At 31.1% G+C, this 17149-nt stretch overlaps 2 protein-coding genes across 3 annotated transcripts; both read left to right on the top strand.

The window, feature by feature from the left end:
• Positions 1-1347: 1347 nt before the first annotated feature.
• On the top strand, positions 1348-9460 carry LOC107948611 (probable protein phosphatase 2C 62). Of its 2 annotated transcripts, XM_016883226.2 has the most exons (11): positions 1348-1709; positions 1946-4110; positions 4887-5017; positions 5270-5336; positions 5690-5777; positions 6019-6188; positions 6939-7082; positions 7369-7497; positions 7628-7803; positions 8936-9045; positions 9141-9460. In XM_016883226.2, the coding sequence occupies exons 1-10, from the start codon at positions 1490-1492 to the stop codon at positions 8940-8942; spliced, it is 3297 nt and encodes a 1098-aa protein (XP_016738715.1). In that variant the 5' UTR covers positions 1348-1489; the 3' UTR covers positions 8943-9045; positions 9141-9460. The 2 variants fall into 2 exon arrangements, with proteins under 2 accessions (XP_016738715.1, XP_016738717.1); XM_016883228.2 differs by lacking the exons at positions 8936-9045; positions 9141-9460 and having other exon boundaries at positions 7369-7510; positions 7628-7798.
• Positions 9461-15697: 6237 nt separating this feature from the next.
• Positions 15698-17137, top strand: LOC107948612 (non-specific lipid transfer protein GPI-anchored 31). The gene is made up of 3 exons (XM_016883229.2): positions 15698-16276; positions 16639-16665; positions 16764-17137. Exons 1-3 carry the CDS (start codon positions 15736-15738, stop codon positions 16925-16927), a joined length of 732 nt encoding a protein of 243 aa, XP_016738718.2. The 5' UTR covers positions 15698-15735; the 3' UTR covers positions 16928-17137.
• The last annotated feature ends 12 nt before the right edge of the window (positions 17138-17149 follow it).

Below are 17149 nucleotides of genomic sequence, written 5' to 3'. Positions count from 1 at the left end.
TCAAGTCTATTATGACGTCATTTTTTGCGACATGATTATCTAGTAAGTACTTTTTCTAAAATATTTAGAATGTCGCATCAATAAATTTAACAAAGTTAACAATTGGACTTGAATTTTTAAATTCAAAAAATAGATAAACAAAATTCTTAAAAATAAAAAATGGGGATTAAATGTCAAATATAGAGAGAGTACAAAAACTTAGAATATATCGTAACATTTGAATTTTAACTATTTAGCCCAAAAATGATGAACTCAACGTGCGTGGGTTGAAAAACTAGTTTAATAAATTAAAATTTTTACTAATGTTACATTTCATTAATTAAATGTACAATGATAAATTCATCCCTCAATATTTACGTCTTTTGTCAGTTTAGTATTTATTCTTTTCTTTAGCTAAATTTGACCATTAACTATTCAAAAAAAATTTGAAATACCTTTTTTTTTATGGAAACACTGACTAAAAAATTGTTTTTTAACGATATTAATGTGACAACCCATGTGCTAGTCTATGTGTACATGATAGTATTTATCTTATATGTCACGTTGCCAAATAATTTAAAAATGATAAAAATATTCAACAAAGTTCATTATGTATATAAAGTTCATAAAAATTTTAAAAAATATATGATACCATTTGAGCTGTAATGGTTTAAAAATTTAAGGTCTTAGTTAAAAAAAAAAGAGTAATTCCAAACTCTTTTTAAAATATTAATAGTCAAATTTGACTATTTTTAAATTAATGTCAAATTTTGCTAAAAAATAAAGGCTAAATTGAGAAAAAAAAATATTAGTGCTACATAGGTTATTGGTATATAACACAAGGAGAAAACTTATTTAACACATGTTCCAAAATAATTAGACTAGAATACTTAATAAAAATTCAAAATTGAGATTAAAAGGTTAGTAAAAACTCTTACAAAAATAAAACCTCTTAAAAATAAACAAAAATATTTTCTTTTTCTTTACCATAACCAATTACAAGTGACTAAAAATTATGATAGTTTATAACTAATTCATGATTAAAGCATATGAACACGTGTAATCTTAAAAATTTTAACCGGCGGTAATATATTATCTAACTTATTCTTACTGTTTTACTCAAAAAGAAATTTTGATCTGCACTGTTGCCATTTCTACAGAGAATAAGGGACCTCATCACCAAAATCGCAACAACATCCCCCAACTAGGCACTACTATTTGTGGCGTCAGAAAGAAAATGTGGGGAAAAAATATGTGCTCTAATTTTTTTTTCTTTTGTTAATTTTTTTCCTACTAATATTTTCTTCTTCTGACACGTGTAAAACTGTAGATTTGAACCCCTGGTCATCAACAGCCGATCCCCGCTTCAATCATTCTCCTTATCCATAATATCACGCTAAGAACAGTAGAATAAGCTATGAATTCCCCAGCTTTAAAGCTTAAACTCATTCTAAAATAAGCTTTCACCGTTGCGTTTAGTCTTTTGTAAAATGGTAGTATAAATTATGCAATGGCTGCCGATCCTTTCTTCTTCGCCTCTCTTGAAGCTCGCTCCATGAGTTTTCCCAGCTGCAACAACTCACTCTTCTGGAGCTTCCGCTTCCCTCAATTGCATTTTCACACACTTCGCTTCTCTCCTCCCAAACTTAAATTCAATCACCAGTTCGTCGTTTCCAAGTGCTCAAGTTCCGATTCCGTTTCTGCTGATGTAGATATCATTTCAGCAACCGGTACGCCGTTTAAAATGATCACTTTAATTCTTTTCTTTTCTTTTCTTTTTTTTGTTTACTCTCGAATGATCGAATTCGAATCTACTGTTTGTTGAATCAACTATTGTTAAGAACAACATAATGTTATGATGTTTGAAAGTGTGTTGCATTTTTAGTAACTGGTGAATTTCAAGTAAAAGAAGCTTAGATTAAATTTTGTTCGTTAGGATAATTGTAAGCGTTGGTGAAATGTGCAGAGCATTCTGATGGCAGCGTTATCTTCCGGTTTGGAAATGCGAGTGAAATGGCAATAATTGAAGATCAAACGCAAACAACCGATGAAAGTGCTAAGGTTGTTGCCAAAGTTGGTGGCAAAGATTTGGACAAGGTAGATAAGAGCAGTATTAAAGCGGTTGGTGTTTCTGATGGAGATGCTGCAGCTGTGGAACCTATGAAGAAGAAAGTTGGCCGTAATTTTCAGGTTAAATCTCAACCTAAGAGAAAACTAAGACGAAATGCAACCAAAGTAACTGAAGTTGTTAAAGAGAAACCTGCCTCTGTTGTCAGTGATGGCAGAAAGGTTGAGAAAAAATCAGTTGATTCTTCTAAGAATATAAATACTAAAGATCAACTTGATGAGCTTGGGGATGTTGTAAAAGTAGAAAATAATGTTGTCCCCAAGGAAAATGGTGAGTGCATTAGTAAAACTGAGGGTTCTAGTAAATTGAATGTGGCATTAGATCAGGAATTAGTTCATCATGTAGAAATGGTTTCTACTCCATTGACAGCTTCTGTTGTTGAAAGTGAAACTACTACTCTATTAGGTTCACCAGAGTTGGGTTCCGAAGTTGAAGTGCCCCATGGTGTTAAGTTACAGGAGTCAAATAAGGGTGGTTCTGAAGGAAGTGGTGAGAATGATGGTAAAACTGAGGATACTGCTCTGAATATGGTATCAGAGATGGATTTAGCTCCTGATATAGAAAAGGTTTCTCCCCCACTGGGAGCTTCTGATATTGGAAGTGAAATTACAACTGAATCGGCTCCTTCAGAGTCTGGTTTGGAAAGTGAAGTTCCCCACAGTGTTAAGTTGGAAGAAGAAGAAAACGCTGGTGCTGAGGAAAATGGTGAGGGGTTTGGTAAAATTGAGTGTACTATTTTGAATACAGAGTCTAAGATGGCTTTAGTTCTTGATACAGAAAAGGCTGCGCTTCCACTTGAAGTTTCTGCTATTGAAAGTGAAATTACAACTGAATTAGCTCCTTCAGAGTCCAGTTCCAAAAGTGAAGTTCCCCACAGTGTTAAGTTGGAAGAGGATGAAAATGCTGGTGCTGAGGAAAAAGGTGAGGGAATTGGTAAAATTGAATGTTCTATTTTGAATACAGAGTCTAAGATGGCTTTAGTTCCTGATACAGAAAAGGCTTCTCCTCCACTGGAAGCTTTTGCTATTGAAAGTGAAACTACAACTGCATTAGCTCCTTCAGAGTCCAGTTCCAAAAGTAAAGTTCCCCAGAGTGTTAAGTTGGAAAAGGAAGAAAATACTGGTGCTGAGGAAGAAGGTGAGGGAATTGGTAAAATTGAGTGTACAATTTTGAATACGGAGTCTAAGATAGCTTTAGTTGCTGATACAGAAAAGGCTTCTCCTCCACTGGAAGCTTCTGCCATTGAAAGTGAAATTACAACTGAATCAGCTCCTTTAGAGTCCGGTTCCAAAAGTGAAGATCCCCAGAGTGTTAAGTTGGAAGAGGAAGAAGACACTAGTGCTGAGGAAAAAGGTGAAAGAATTGGTAAATTTGAGTGTACTACTTCGAATATGGAGTCTAAGATGGCTTTAGTTCCTGATTTAGAAAAGGCTTCTCCTCCATTGGAAGCTCCTGCTAGTGGAAGTGAAACTAGAACTGAATTAGCTTCTTTAGAGCTTAGTTCCAAAAGCGAAGTTTCTCACAGTGTTAATCTGGAGGAGGAAGAAAATAGTGGTGCCGGGGAAAATGGTGAGAGAATTGGTAAAATTGAAAGTATTACTTTGAATATGGAATCTAAGATGGACTTAGCAGTGGGAGAGGTTTGTGCTCAAGTAGCAGATTCTGAAAATAGCATTGAAAGTGAAATTGAAATTCAATCTACTTCTTTAGGAGCCTGCTCCAATATTGAAATGCCTAATAATCTTGAGTTCCAGGAAAGCGGAAAGGATGATGCTGGTGAAGAAGTTGCTCAAAAATCTGTGCCTTCCAAAGAACATAGCAATGAAGAAAGCATAAATGCATCAAAAATGTTAGTGATGATAGAGGATGCGACTGAAGGTGAAGTTGGTGAAATTAAGTTGAACTCCACTTTATCTGAGGTTGAGTCAGTTCTCAATGAGGCTACAGTCCATACAACAACGAATAAATCTGTTGATAATGACATAGTCAAGAGCTCAAAAATGGTTAGTTCTCTATTTTTGTTTTTATTAGCAGCTACAACTTGTCCCTTTTGGGTGTTTATATTCAATTTGGATATCCCAGTCAAATTATATAAATGTAATACTACAAATAGTAACAAAATTGATGATGGGATATTGAATGGTTTTCCCTCTTCTTCTAGGTCAAATAATTTTACATAGAAAGTAATCATCAATAATCCTTATTGCTTTTTTATGCCATCAAAGCTGTTAAGACTAAGGCCTAAAGAATATCACAGTGAGGATCCTGTTTTTGTGTGACTAACCCAAGATTCAAATATAAAATATGTGCTTTATCTAAACATTCTGGCTGTCTAGTTGCTAGAGAAGTTCTGTTATTATCAGCAAAGCAATAAAAATAAATTTAGGATTTAACTATCTAATATAGAGTTATAATACAAGACTTGGGCATGTTTTGGGTTTAATTGTCTTAAAAACGTCTTTAAAATTGTGGAATTCTCATGAGTATGACTAGTTGTTGGTAACATATTTTTATTTTCTTCAGAGTTTTATGCTTTATTAAGTTCCAGAAACCCAGTACTACCTTTAAAAAATATTGATTGGGCTTCATATGGTTTCTCCGTCCTAATTGTCAAATGCTGCCTGCTTGTGCATGTCACCTGTTTTTGTCTATATAATACTTTATTTTGAAGCCTATTGCATTATCATCGCAAGCAAAGAACTCACTCATTGAGGATCTGAATTTATTTGTGCTCTCAAATCAAATTGCCTGGAGTAATATGTATATTTGTTGTTTGTAGTTGGATGAGGGTGTGGCTTTCACAATTTCCCAAGCAGAGATAACTGAGGCTGATGCACAAAGTGATAACAAAGTCAGACAGCTGACAATGCTTAAAGGTGTAGAGTTACAGTCTGGTGGAACTTTGGAAAGGTAAACTACTCTATTGTCAAACGAATACACAAAGAGGTTCCTGTCTATCTTATAGATCAATGCATCAGTTATTTCTTATAGATCATTGCATTGAGTTCAGGTTGAAATTTTTCTACTTATGCTTGTCTTTTGGCCATATTGTTGCTGTTCTCTATGATTTACTCTTTTAAATAATTGGTTGATCTTTCTCCCTTCAACATTTTGTCAAGTTCTCTTACATCCTCAACTTTTTTTCTAAATGTGTTCAAACAGGGAGGAAATCTCAACAGCAGGATTTTTCTTATATTCTGGTGCTGCTCTGTTGCCAAATCCGACTAAGGTACTTAGGATAGTCATAATCAGTTTTACCTCTTCAACTAATTGTTTTAATTTGCCAGAATCATGAAAACTTTGGAATTATGGTCGAAGTGGATAAAAATAAACCAAAACTCTTTGTTAAATTTACCGTCAGGTTTTGTCTAGCTTGACTTTTTAACATTTTCAGATCAATATAATGCCAAAAAAATGCATCTCGTTATTGAGAGTAGCTTAATGAACTTTGGATGTAAAAGTAACAATTAATACCTTAGAAATTTTTAATTTTGAAAGATATCAGTTGCTTGGGCACTTTGATGTATATTTGACTTGAGTTTGAGAATTCTGTTTGAGTAATTCAAATAGTAATAATTCCAGGCCTTCGCAGGTGGAGAGGATGCTTATTTTATTGCCTGCCAGAATTGGCTAGGTGTTGCTGATGGAGTTGGTCAGTGGTCATTTGAAGGTATTATTCTTTTTTATTATCCTTATTTTTGTTTTCACCAGGACCAATTCTTTGTATGGAATGAGTTTATGTTTCATTTTTATCCTTGCACTGCAAACCAGGAAAGAGTTGCTAGGAAATATATTAAATTTACATTAAATATATGTTGAATCCCTGGCAGCATACTGGAACGCATAATAAATGTCATCGTATGTTTTGCACTGTCTGGACTGAATTATTTGTTTCCTATCTTATCCTTCAGGGATTAGTGTTGGAGTATATGCAAAAGAACTTATGGAAAACTGTGAAAGAATTGTGTCTGATAGAAATGGAGTTCCAATAACTGACCCAGTTGAGATCCTTAATAGAGCTGCAGCAAATACTCAATCTTGTGGTTCGTCTACGGTTTTGGTTGCTTACTTTGATGATCAGGTATGTTGTCCTTCAACTTGACACTCTTTTCTCCTATGCAAATTTCAATTAGTCGTTATATCATAGAACTAACTTACAACCTAATCCTAACCAAACAAAGACTCACAGTTTGCAAACAAGTCTAGGATTTTACTAACAAGCCTTGAGTCGAGAAATTTAAGCAAACCTAATTAACTTCACTAGAGGAATGGTTACTTGATATACAAATAGACTTGTCATTTGATGAAAACTTAATTGCTCAACTTTTCTGAATTTTTTTTCTATGAACTTTTTGTCTGCGCAAAGTACAAGGTTAATGAGTTAACAAAACATTTTCAAATTCTTATTGAGAGTCTTATTTGCATGAATGATGATTTTTCCAAAAGATTGCTTTCTTGACGTAGGAATATTACTAATCATATACAAAAAAGATTCTTCATATTCCACTAGTCTGATTGAAATAGAGTAGTTCATATTGCTATTGGATCTAAAGAAACATATTTCCAAAAGTTCATAATGTTCATGCTTAGACTGAAATTTATCTTCTGTGTATTATGATTAGTAAAACTACTGTTGTCAAAATATGCATGAACTGACGACTGATGCTAATTATTAGCTAGTCAATCTACTTTGTGGGGATGAATATATTTCTTTTCTCATAGATATAATGGCTTGATTTTATTATAATTCAAAAAAGAAGAGGCTGAGAATGAACTTGGTGTTCCTGTTTACAACTCATACTTGGAAGGCTATGCCTTTATAAATCTGCAGGCTCTCCATGTGGCAAATATTGGTGATTCAGGCTTCATGATCATAAGAAACGGTGCTGTGTTTAAGAGGTCTTCTCCGATGGTTTATGAGTTGGCTTTTCCTGTACAGATTGCAAGAGGAGATCAACCCTCTGACTTTGTAGAGGTATACTGGTTGAATTCCATTTCTAAAAAGATAAAAAATCTTATTATTGCATACAAAAGATAAAAATATATTTGTAATTGCCTCCTGCACTAAAAATATATTTGTAATTGCCTCCTGCACTTTGAAAGCTGATATGATCCTATATCTTCATTTTCAAACATATATTGAGTTTCCTTTATGTTAGAAGGTGAAGGTAAAAAGTTCTTTTCTCCCCCTTTCCCATTTCCTCCTCGTATAAAGGTAAAATAATATGGGTCAATCTTTTTACACATGGCTGCTGGTTCAGGTTTACAAAGTTGAATTGTATGAAAAAGATGTGATTATCACTGCAACTGATGGACTTTTTGATAATCTTTACGAGCGAGATATAGTTTCAATTGTCTCCAAATCATTGCAAGAGAGTTTAAGGCCCCAGGTGCTTATCACTGTTTTTTTCCATTTCCATTTCCTTTCCCAAATATAGTAGTAAAATGCATAAGGTGCATGTGTGACATGAAAAGATAGTCTTATGTGCATGGTAACCCCAACATTTATTTAATGGGCAGGAAATAGCAGAACTCTTGGCAACTAGAGCGCAAGAGGTTGGTCAGTTATCATTGGTGAGGAGCCCATTGTCAGATGAAGTGCAGGCAGCTGGATACGTGGGATATAGGGGCGGCAAGCTTGATGATGTTACTGTTATTGTGTCATTGGTGAAAAGGCGATTCAGTAATCATGCACAGTAAGTTTGTTATCTTTGCCCTAGTTTAAAATTGATTAATATCATGTGGAAATTCATCATAAGATCATCATAGAAAATATGGCCGACTGTTGCAGGCTTAAGATTTTCAAAGGTGAACCCTTATTTGTCCATTTAGAATGCTATCGTCATTCCTTTTCATTAAATAAATTATCAACAGGAGTGAAAATTATTCATTGACCTGATTCTTAGGCAAAATGTCTTCATATTGGACCAGTGCTAATCCGGTTTATCAGTTCCTCTTTATAGTAAACGTCCTTGTGACAAGGTGGTAGAAGTTTTTCTGTTAAAGCGAGTTCAGTTGACCAGCTGTCTTAATTTCTATCAACCCGTTGGGATTGTCTATTCCATATTAGATTACTTTGATATTGATGTAGTCGTCATAGCAGTTTGGCATCTAAAACTGTTTCGTGATTAATGCTTGAATTTGTGAACCTGAGCTCGACTGAAAAACAAAATTTGCTGCGTATTTGCTGCAGCTTATTGGGTCATGGCCTGAAGTAAAAGTTTCAGGCCGACAGATATACACCATGTCTTCTTTTGCTTAAGTGACCCAGAAGGTTTTCTTTCATAGAATACTTCAAGTTATTTTCATGATGAGATACAGTTTATGCTGACGGAATTGAATTAAAAAATGGCATATGTAGATGTCTTCGGTATTAATTATCCCCTTTTGGATGAATTTCTAATAAACTGCCGTCACCTCTGGTCTCTTCATATCTTCATATATCATCTGTGGATGTGGAGGACCATGCAGGATCCACTAGCTCAACTTGACTAACAACTAGAGAACTAATTAGATAATAAAATAACCTTCTGTGCACATGCATTGCCTCTGACCAAATGTATTTTGTTACACAAGACATCCATGCATGTTTGTTACACTAACTCGGGAGTGTAATACAAATGTGTCAATGCATGAATATGTTCCTTCAGGACAAAAGGGGGGAAAAAGGGAAGTGTGGGTAAACATAACATGTAGGTGTGCCAAGCATGCGGGTGGTCGAAGTGATTGGTTTTCATGTATTTGCATATTACCAGATGTAGTTTATTAATAAATTGTTAGCAATAAGTTTACTAACTTTCATTCCCTCTATTTGCTTTCTTGTCAAAGGAGCTAAGACAGCCATTCCTTGGGGGCCATGGGCTGCCATGGGTATATGTCGTCTAGCCTTCTGCTGATAACACAATAATTGAACTTGAGTTGGCACTGCACCTAGGAAGGTCAGCACAACTTCCCTAACACCCTGGCACCTTCAATTATTGAATGATACATGAAATGCAGGCATATGGGGGATTAATTGCATCTGTAAATGCAGATATTTTGACTTGGATTATCGACATAAGCTTGTTGGCCTGCAAATAACATGGAGATCTTTGAGAAATAATACAAGGGATGGATGGGAGGCTGTATAAAATTTAGATTTAAGTTTATTTATATCTTCGTACCTACCGTTTATCCTGAATCCTTTGATAACCTTATTGAATGATCATTCGATCATATCATATATTTCAGCTTGAAATTGGTGTAGTATAACGAGTTGAAAATAGCAAATAATACTCGGACAAAGCTGGCTTGAATATAGTATATTAAGAACCTGTATTTTCCCTCATGACACAATAGAATTTGATTATGTTATACCTGATTGTTTGGACCAAGCAGTAAGCCTATAAACGGTGCGGACAATCTCCTTGGAAGAACCGCTCAAACAAACCCCTCAAGCTCCTCAGGGGAGACTCCTCGGGCCAACAATTGCGTGAGCCCTTATAATCGCCACATTAAATTCTTGTCACAACATCCCATTTGAGATGACACAGGGTAAATCAATTTTACTTAGCCATGTACAATCATACCACTTGGTCACTTGACACGCGAATGGCAATTAGTCATGTGGTGTCTAGGGATAAGGGACTAAAGGTATATAAGAACTGTAAAAACTAGATAGCAAGGAATTCCTTCTTAAGGCTGCTCACCCCATTCCTTCTTATTCCTTTCTTCTTTCTTACTCTCAACTCTGACCATATCGTTTGATGGTTATTCGTTTTATATCAAACAAGATGAATCGCACATCTTTACCACTTCTCTGTCTTACCCAAATAACCTCCAATAAATTAAAAATTCAACTAACTCATTTCAACTTATATAAAATAGAAAAAGATTAAAATTTCAGTTAGTTCATTACGAACTTATTATTTGTTACTTCTTTAAAAAAATTATTATCTATTAATAGTTTACATGATTAGTAATTTCCTATTGTTAAGAAATACATGGTATAAGAAATTTTAATAACAAAATTTGTATAACCTAAATAATTGACTTAGATACTTAACCCACTAAGTAAATTAGTTTACCTATTGGTTTTATATAATTCCAACATGACTTTTCTAAAATGTTTCACTTTACCTTGTGTCATAAAATAAGTACAAATATATTGGAATAACACAACACACCTTTTGCCATTAAGTTTGTATAAGAAACATAATTTGTGCCATAATATATGTATAAATATATTGAAAAAGTGTTATGACAACACACTTTGTGCCATACAATATATATTAGAAACATAATTTGTACCAGGAGACACATATTTTAAAGTATTATTTTTACTACTCTGTTCTGTTTTTTTTTATGATTTATTGTATTTTAGAAGTAAAATTAAAGGCTTAAGAAAAGTGATTGATTCCTCAAAAATATTTTTCCCTTAATTTTCTTTCTTCCACACATATTTGATTGATTCCTCAAGACCTTTTTGTAGTTTTATCAAGGCTTTTTTTTAATCTATTTATAATGAAATTTTTTATTAAGTTAATATCACTTTTTAATCAGATTTTAATTTAATTATAAACTAACAAAAAATCAACTTTTACAAAATAATTTCTTGTTAAATCTTTAAAAATATATACTATTGATGAGACTCGAAGATTAAAACCCAACCATCATCAATTTTATTTTACCATTTTAACTAAAATCATATAAAATTTTTATATCAAATTTTTATGAATATATTACATATTTTTTTCACTCACACAGTGAGTGGGATATAATCTAGTGAGTTTTTTTTGTTTTTTTTTTTGAGGGAAATAAATTTTATATATTTAAATATAGTAATCACGTGGAAACGATGGTCCATAATCAGTCAAACTAGGAAGTTGAAGTCAAAGAAACTAAAGAAATGTGCATAAAGAAACTAGTTAGAAAATGAAACGTTTAATATTGGTACAGGAATAAAATATTGGCATTGAGCCATTAACTCAAGTCTTCTAGTTCAATCTAGAATCGATCCATTGATTTCTTTAATTAAATTATTGAATTTTGGAATAATTATTAATAGAAGTGTGGAATAAGCAATTTTGGAAATATAAATTAATGCATTATGAACTAACGCCCTATACCTGAACTAAAAGTCTTACCCATTACTCACCACTACCCAACAAAGCTAAATTCGTGGATGAATTGAGGCTTATTAACACTATCTTCCAACCAAAATTATAACAAAATTGAATTTTATTCTTTTTATTAAAAAATAAAAGAATTAATTTTTGTATATTAAATTAAAAAATTAACGTGATTGACAGAATAATTAGACATTAACGCCTAACGTATGTGTTATATGTACCTCATTCTAATATATATAAATTAAATTTTAATAGTAAATGTGTATAAATTTTTTTATAAAAAATAATTTATTACTTAATTTAAAATATAATTTACTTATTTTTTAAATAAAATAAAGAAAATATAATTTAACTTTTAGTAAAAAAAATCTTTTATGGTAATTTTTTTTTAAAAAAAAGCATTTACAAAATTTCAAAATTGAAGGCTACTATGATTACAACCCATCATAACAGGGTATAAATTTCACCACTTTCATTTTTTTTTTTCTTTAAGAAAAGAAACCCCACCATTTTGGTATTTTTATGGGAAGTGGATTTTTATTTTACATTTAGAGGTGGGTTGTAACTTGGAAGCATCTGGAATCCTTTCATATCACCGGTTGGCATGCATCGTACAAACACTAACACAATCCTCTACTTCCAAGTTCCAACCATACTTTAAATGAATATTTAGCTTTAAATGTTTACCTTCTTATGTTTATTTTTTTAAAATAATTTATATTAGGATGATGCTAAAAATTAATATTTTTAAATATTAATAAAATTTTGTTATATCATCAAATCTTAAAGATATAAAATTATTATTAAACACTCATCCTTAAAAAAATTATTTTATAAACTCTTCCATTATATTATTCATTGTCCATTTCGAATTATTTAATAACATTTCAACAATATTTTTCATGTGATTAACACATAGTTTTGGTAATTTTTTTACTCTCAACCCCAAACCCAAAATCATGAACCCTAAATCTAGAATTTTAAACCATGAACCCAAAACCTTAAACCTAAAATCCTAAACTTGAACACCAAACACGTAAGCTCGAACCCTTGAATCTTAAACCTAAATCCAAACTCATAACTTGTAACCCTAAACCATTAAACCCAAATCTCAAACCCCAAATTCATAACCTTAAACCCAAACCCGAACCTTGAACTTTAAATCCTGAACCCTTACTCTAAATATCAAGGTTCAAGGTTTAAAATTTAGGGTTTGAGTTCAAGATCTGATGTTCTAAGTTTGGGGTTTATGATAAAATAATTACCAAAATTATGTGTCAATGACATGGAAAAATTGCACAAAAATTACTAGCTTTTTTAAAATTAGTTGCAAAAAAAGAGATTAACTTATTGAAAAAAAATAAAATGATTAAAATTTGTAAAAGAAGAAAAGATGTTTGTTTATAATTTAAAAAATTAATTATTTTAAGTAATTTAATTAAAGTTAAATGAAGTTGGAAAAGATATTAGATATAAATGAGTGTATAATAATAATTTGTTATCTTTAAAATTTAATGATGTGGCACTATTTTCTTAGTGCCTAAAAACAATATTTTTTACGATTATATTAATATAATTTATTTTCTTTTTCAGTTAAAGTTTATCTTCAACTTTTTAAAATTATCGAATTTAATCATTAATTTTCTTTAAAAAGTCAAATTATTTTTAATAAAAATATTAAATTTTTAAATATTATAATTTGCATTACAATTCATATTTACTTTATTTTTATTTTATTATTCTTTTAGATTTTGAATTTTTTATTTTTAAATATTTTTATAAATTTTAAATTATTTATTGACATGACATATAATATTAATAGATGTGGAGTGTCACGCGAATAGAATTAATCATGGGCTAGACTATCTGTCCTAGCTCGAAGGCTTACTCGAAAAGTAAGAGGATTTTGATAAAAATACAGCCCAAAAAATGGGTTAGGACAAAAAATAAGGCTCGCTTCCTTGGGTAATAATTTTTTGACTTGAGCTTGACCCGAATTTGACTAAAAAAATTTTCCCTCCTTTCTTGATGTTGTTTACTGTTGTTTTACTATCATTTTGTTATTCTATTACTACTATTTTGTTGTTATTTTTTTGGATATTGTATAACTTTTATTTTATTGTTAATTTTGCTACTATTTTAGAGGCATTTGTTTGTTAAGTTGCAACTATCTTAGTGTTATTTTTTAATGTATTTTCAATTTGTTGGGAAATATTTATTTTAATATTTTTAGTGTATTTGATGTGTTATATTTTTAAAATTTGTTTCTGTATAAAAAAAATTTTAATACGGGCAGGCAGAATTGAACTTGGAAAAAACTTTAGATCTATTTTTCGGGTTAGGTCGAGCCTAGAAAACATGCCTAAATTTTTACATCAGGTCTACACGGGAGTTGCCACACCAACATTGTTAAAAAATTACTATTTTAATTAACATTTACATTAAAAGGATGTGATTTGAATATTTTTGAAAGGATAATGACTAAATTTAAGTAAAAAATAATAAAATAAAAAATGTAATTTATTATATAACTAATATATATGAATGAACATGGCTAGTTATTGTGAATTATAACAAGGCACAGCTGATTGGGCAGGCGTACATCAAACTTTTGGAATTTGGGGCAACCATGCTATCTCTGCTTATATTAACATATTAAGCAACGTATCTATTCAAAGGATAATTAAAGGTTGGTAAAGTTATTCCCTTGTTGCCTCATTCCTTTTCAATGTCAATTTTATTTTATTTTTTTTGAAAAAAATTATATTTTAAAAATATTTCTCTTCCATTGAATAGAAAAAAAAAATCTTACAAATAGCATGACAGGTGGAGTTGTTTAAATTAATTGATGGAAAATTCATTCTGTTTATTTATGTTAATTTTTATGAATTATAGATATATTTATACGAACAACTCTATTAAAAGAGAAGGATAAGGAATTATATAAAACTGTGATTCTATATCATTCTTATTTTTTTTTAATAGGAGGGTGACAAATCAATTTTTTTTTAATCTTTAGCATTTTTAATTGGGCAGTAAAAGATGAATGATGGAATAGTTTAAATAAGTAAAAAAGGAAAATAAAACGAAAATCATGGGTGAAAAAAGAATTTTTTATTATAAAATATCACGATATTTATGGTGAAATTTGCATATAAATAAATTCCAGAATTTCAGTTCTTAATATTTAAGGAAAAAAAGTTGTTTACTTTATTAAAAAATATTTGAAAAATAAAAAAAAGGCAAATTAATGTTGTTTCTTTTTCTTTCTTTTACTCCAAAATTGTACGAATCTTGTTTAGGTGAAGGAAAGTAAGAAACCACTTTGGCCAAAGTTGTCTAAAATTGTAGTACCAAAAAGTAAATGTAAACGAAAATTGTTGAAAAAGAAAAATGATTTTTGGCTATGCAAAGGAGTGGTCCAACCATAGCCTTTTTTTCCCACTCCTCACTCTCATGGAAATTATAGAATTACAGCCATAAAATTTTATTCAATCTAATATATATTTCAGTTAAAAATCTTTTTAAAAATTATAATAATTTCAATAAAATCAATTTAATTTTAAAATCTAAATTTATAGTATGTAAATAATTTCTTTTTAATTAATTATTTTATATAAAAAAACTTTCAATCATTAAATATATATTAATATGGACAATATTTTAAATTGATATAATATAGATATCGATTCAAAACCTTAATTGTATAATAAGTAAAATTATATTGATAAATTTAACATTGAATTGTTAAAATATCAATAATAGAAAGTTAAAAATATTAAAAATTATATTAATTTTACACTAACGTAAATAACTATTTTGACAATTCATGATATATAAACTTTTATTACATTAAATAGATAAATTATGTAAACTAACAAATAAATGTAATGTTTATTATTTTTTATAAAAGAAAAACAAGTAAAGGATCCTTCAATCCTTCAAAGGGATAAATCTCAAAATTATACATGATATTTTGATTTAATGTGTAATTATATACATAAACTTTAATTTGGTACAATTATACACGTGAATCTCTAATTATGGTTCAAATGTATACTTGAAATTTTAATTTTGATTTAATCATGCATATTAAAGAAATAAATACATAAATTTATTTTTATATTGGATAAATATAATTTTTTTATGTATCAATATATAAATATAAAATAATGTTATATGAATAATTGTGTTAATAATTTATAATGATTGAATCAAATAAAAATTTCAAGTAAAATTACACAAAATTAAAATCTATTTATATAATTACATATTAAACTACAATTCACGTATAATTTTAATATTTATTTTAAAAATAAAAAAAATACAAAAGTTAAAATATGAATGGGTTTTTTTATTAAATTTATCAAATTATTAGATAAATTTAAATCTTTTATTCATAAAATAAAATTCAAATTCAAATTTTCAATTTTCAGTTTTCAATTTTTATTTGCAATCAAAATTCAAAATTCAAAGAGTTTTTTTTTTTTTTTGGTTTCGATATGGTAAGAAACTTGGATGAAGAGAACCTTGACACCTACACCCTTCTCCTTTTCATTGTACCGACGAGTGTGCCCACATGCCTCTCCTCTAATAAATTCCCCCCACTTCCACCATCCACTTCCCCCCGCCTTTTCTTTTCATTTCTTCCACAAATCTCCCATTTTTCTTCTCCCTAAGACGCTTCGCCCCATAACCCATCTAACAATGGTGGCCTCAAAATTCTGTTTTGCTTTTTCTCTTGCTATTCTTTCAATCTTGGCCGTTGATGCTGCCCAACACCATGCTCTGGCGCCCTCTCCTTCTTCCCCCGTGGACTGCTCCTCTCTGATTCTCAACATGGCGGATTGTTTGTCCTTTGTGTCGAGCGGGAGCAAAACGTCGAAGCCGGAAGGAACCTGTTGTTCTGGCTTGAAAACTGTGTTGAAAGCTGGACCCCAATGCTTGTGTGAGGCTTTTAAGAGCAGTGCTTCTCTGGGTGTCACTTTGAATGTCACCAAGGCCATGACTTTGCCTGCTGCTTGCAAAGTCTCTGCTCCTTCTGCCACTCAATGTGCATGTGAGTTAAATAGCCTTTTGTTTCCGTAACCATTTTTTTTTTGGCTTTACCAACCTGTATTGTGGTTGAAAATGTAATCAATGTTTGTTCAGTATGTTGTTTGGGAAGGGATTCTTCAATTGCATGGGGGTTTTCAAATAGTGAAAAAATTGTAAAATCTTCACCAAAGTTGTCATCTTTTTGGAGAAAATCCCCTGCAAAGCTTTTGCTTTTGCTTTTGCATGTGTAAAAAATGGTGAATTTCAAACATTAATTCATTAACATGGAAAAACAGTAAAAGAAAAAAGAATAGAAAAGAACAGGATTTTGGGTCTTAGCAGCACTGATGATTCTTTTTTCCTTTTTTTTTTTTGTTTTTACAGTGTCTCTCAGTCCTACTGGTGCACCAGGTATTATTTTCTGATAAATCTGATCCTTGTTCTTACCAGAAATGTAACTCGGAACCTTTTTGGTGATGACCCTTTTTACTGAACAACTTAACTTGTAGGTATGGCACCGTCAGCAATAGCAGGTGCGCCGGCAGCATTCTCAGGAGGAGCAAATGAGGCAGCACCGGCACCATCTCCCGGCAGCTCAGGCTCTCAAGTTGTTTCTGCTTCAATGGGATCTCTTATCTTAGGCTTCATAATTATGTTAACCTCTATGTACTAGGCTACCCTCTCGTGTTGATTTACTTCCCCTTTTGTATTGATGATGAAGGTGGAGTAGGTGGCATTGATTTTGTGAGCTTTGGACCATCCTTGTGAGCATATTAGATTATATATTAGTCTGATATTTGCAACTCGTATTCTATACTAATATACCATAATGTATGTCGAATTTTTCTATGCTTAAATTTATGTATGGAAGTTTTTTGATCAAGAGACCAGCCCC

The sequence above is a fragment of the Gossypium hirsutum genome, chromosome A03 (assembly GCF_007990345.1).
Source record: "Gossypium hirsutum isolate 1008001.06 chromosome A03, Gossypium_hirsutum_v2.1, whole genome shotgun sequence".
In the NCBI taxonomy this organism is placed as follows: Eukaryota; Viridiplantae; Streptophyta; class Magnoliopsida; order Malvales; family Malvaceae; genus Gossypium; species Gossypium hirsutum.
This window is presented reverse-complemented; position numbering and strand designations above follow the sequence as displayed.

Excerpts from the sequence above, each read along its gene's own strand:
- LOC107948611 (XM_016883226.2), top strand. The coding sequence starts at position 1,490 with ATGGCTGCCGATCCTTTCTTCTTCGCCTCTCTTGAAGCTCGCTCCATG. Across the intron at positions 1,710-1,945 it reads AGATATCATTTCAGCAACCG|AGCATTCTGATGGCAGCGTT; the intron begins GTACGCCGTTTA and ends TGAAATGTGCAG. Across the intron at positions 5,018-5,269 it reads TCTGGTGGAACTTTGGAAAG|GGAGGAAATCTCAACAGCAG; the intron begins GTAAACTACTCT and ends GTGTTCAAACAG.
- LOC107948612 (XM_016883229.2), top strand. The coding sequence starts at position 15,736 with ATGAAGAGAACCTTGACACCTACACCCTTCTCCTTTTCATTGTACCGA. Across the intron at positions 16,277-16,638 it reads TTCTGCCACTCAATGTGCAT|TGTCTCTCAGTCCTACTGGT; the intron begins GTGAGTTAAATA and ends TTGTTTTTACAG. Across the intron at positions 16,666-16,763 it reads CAGTCCTACTGGTGCACCAG|GTATGGCACCGTCAGCAATA; the intron begins GTATTATTTTCT and ends CTTAACTTGTAG.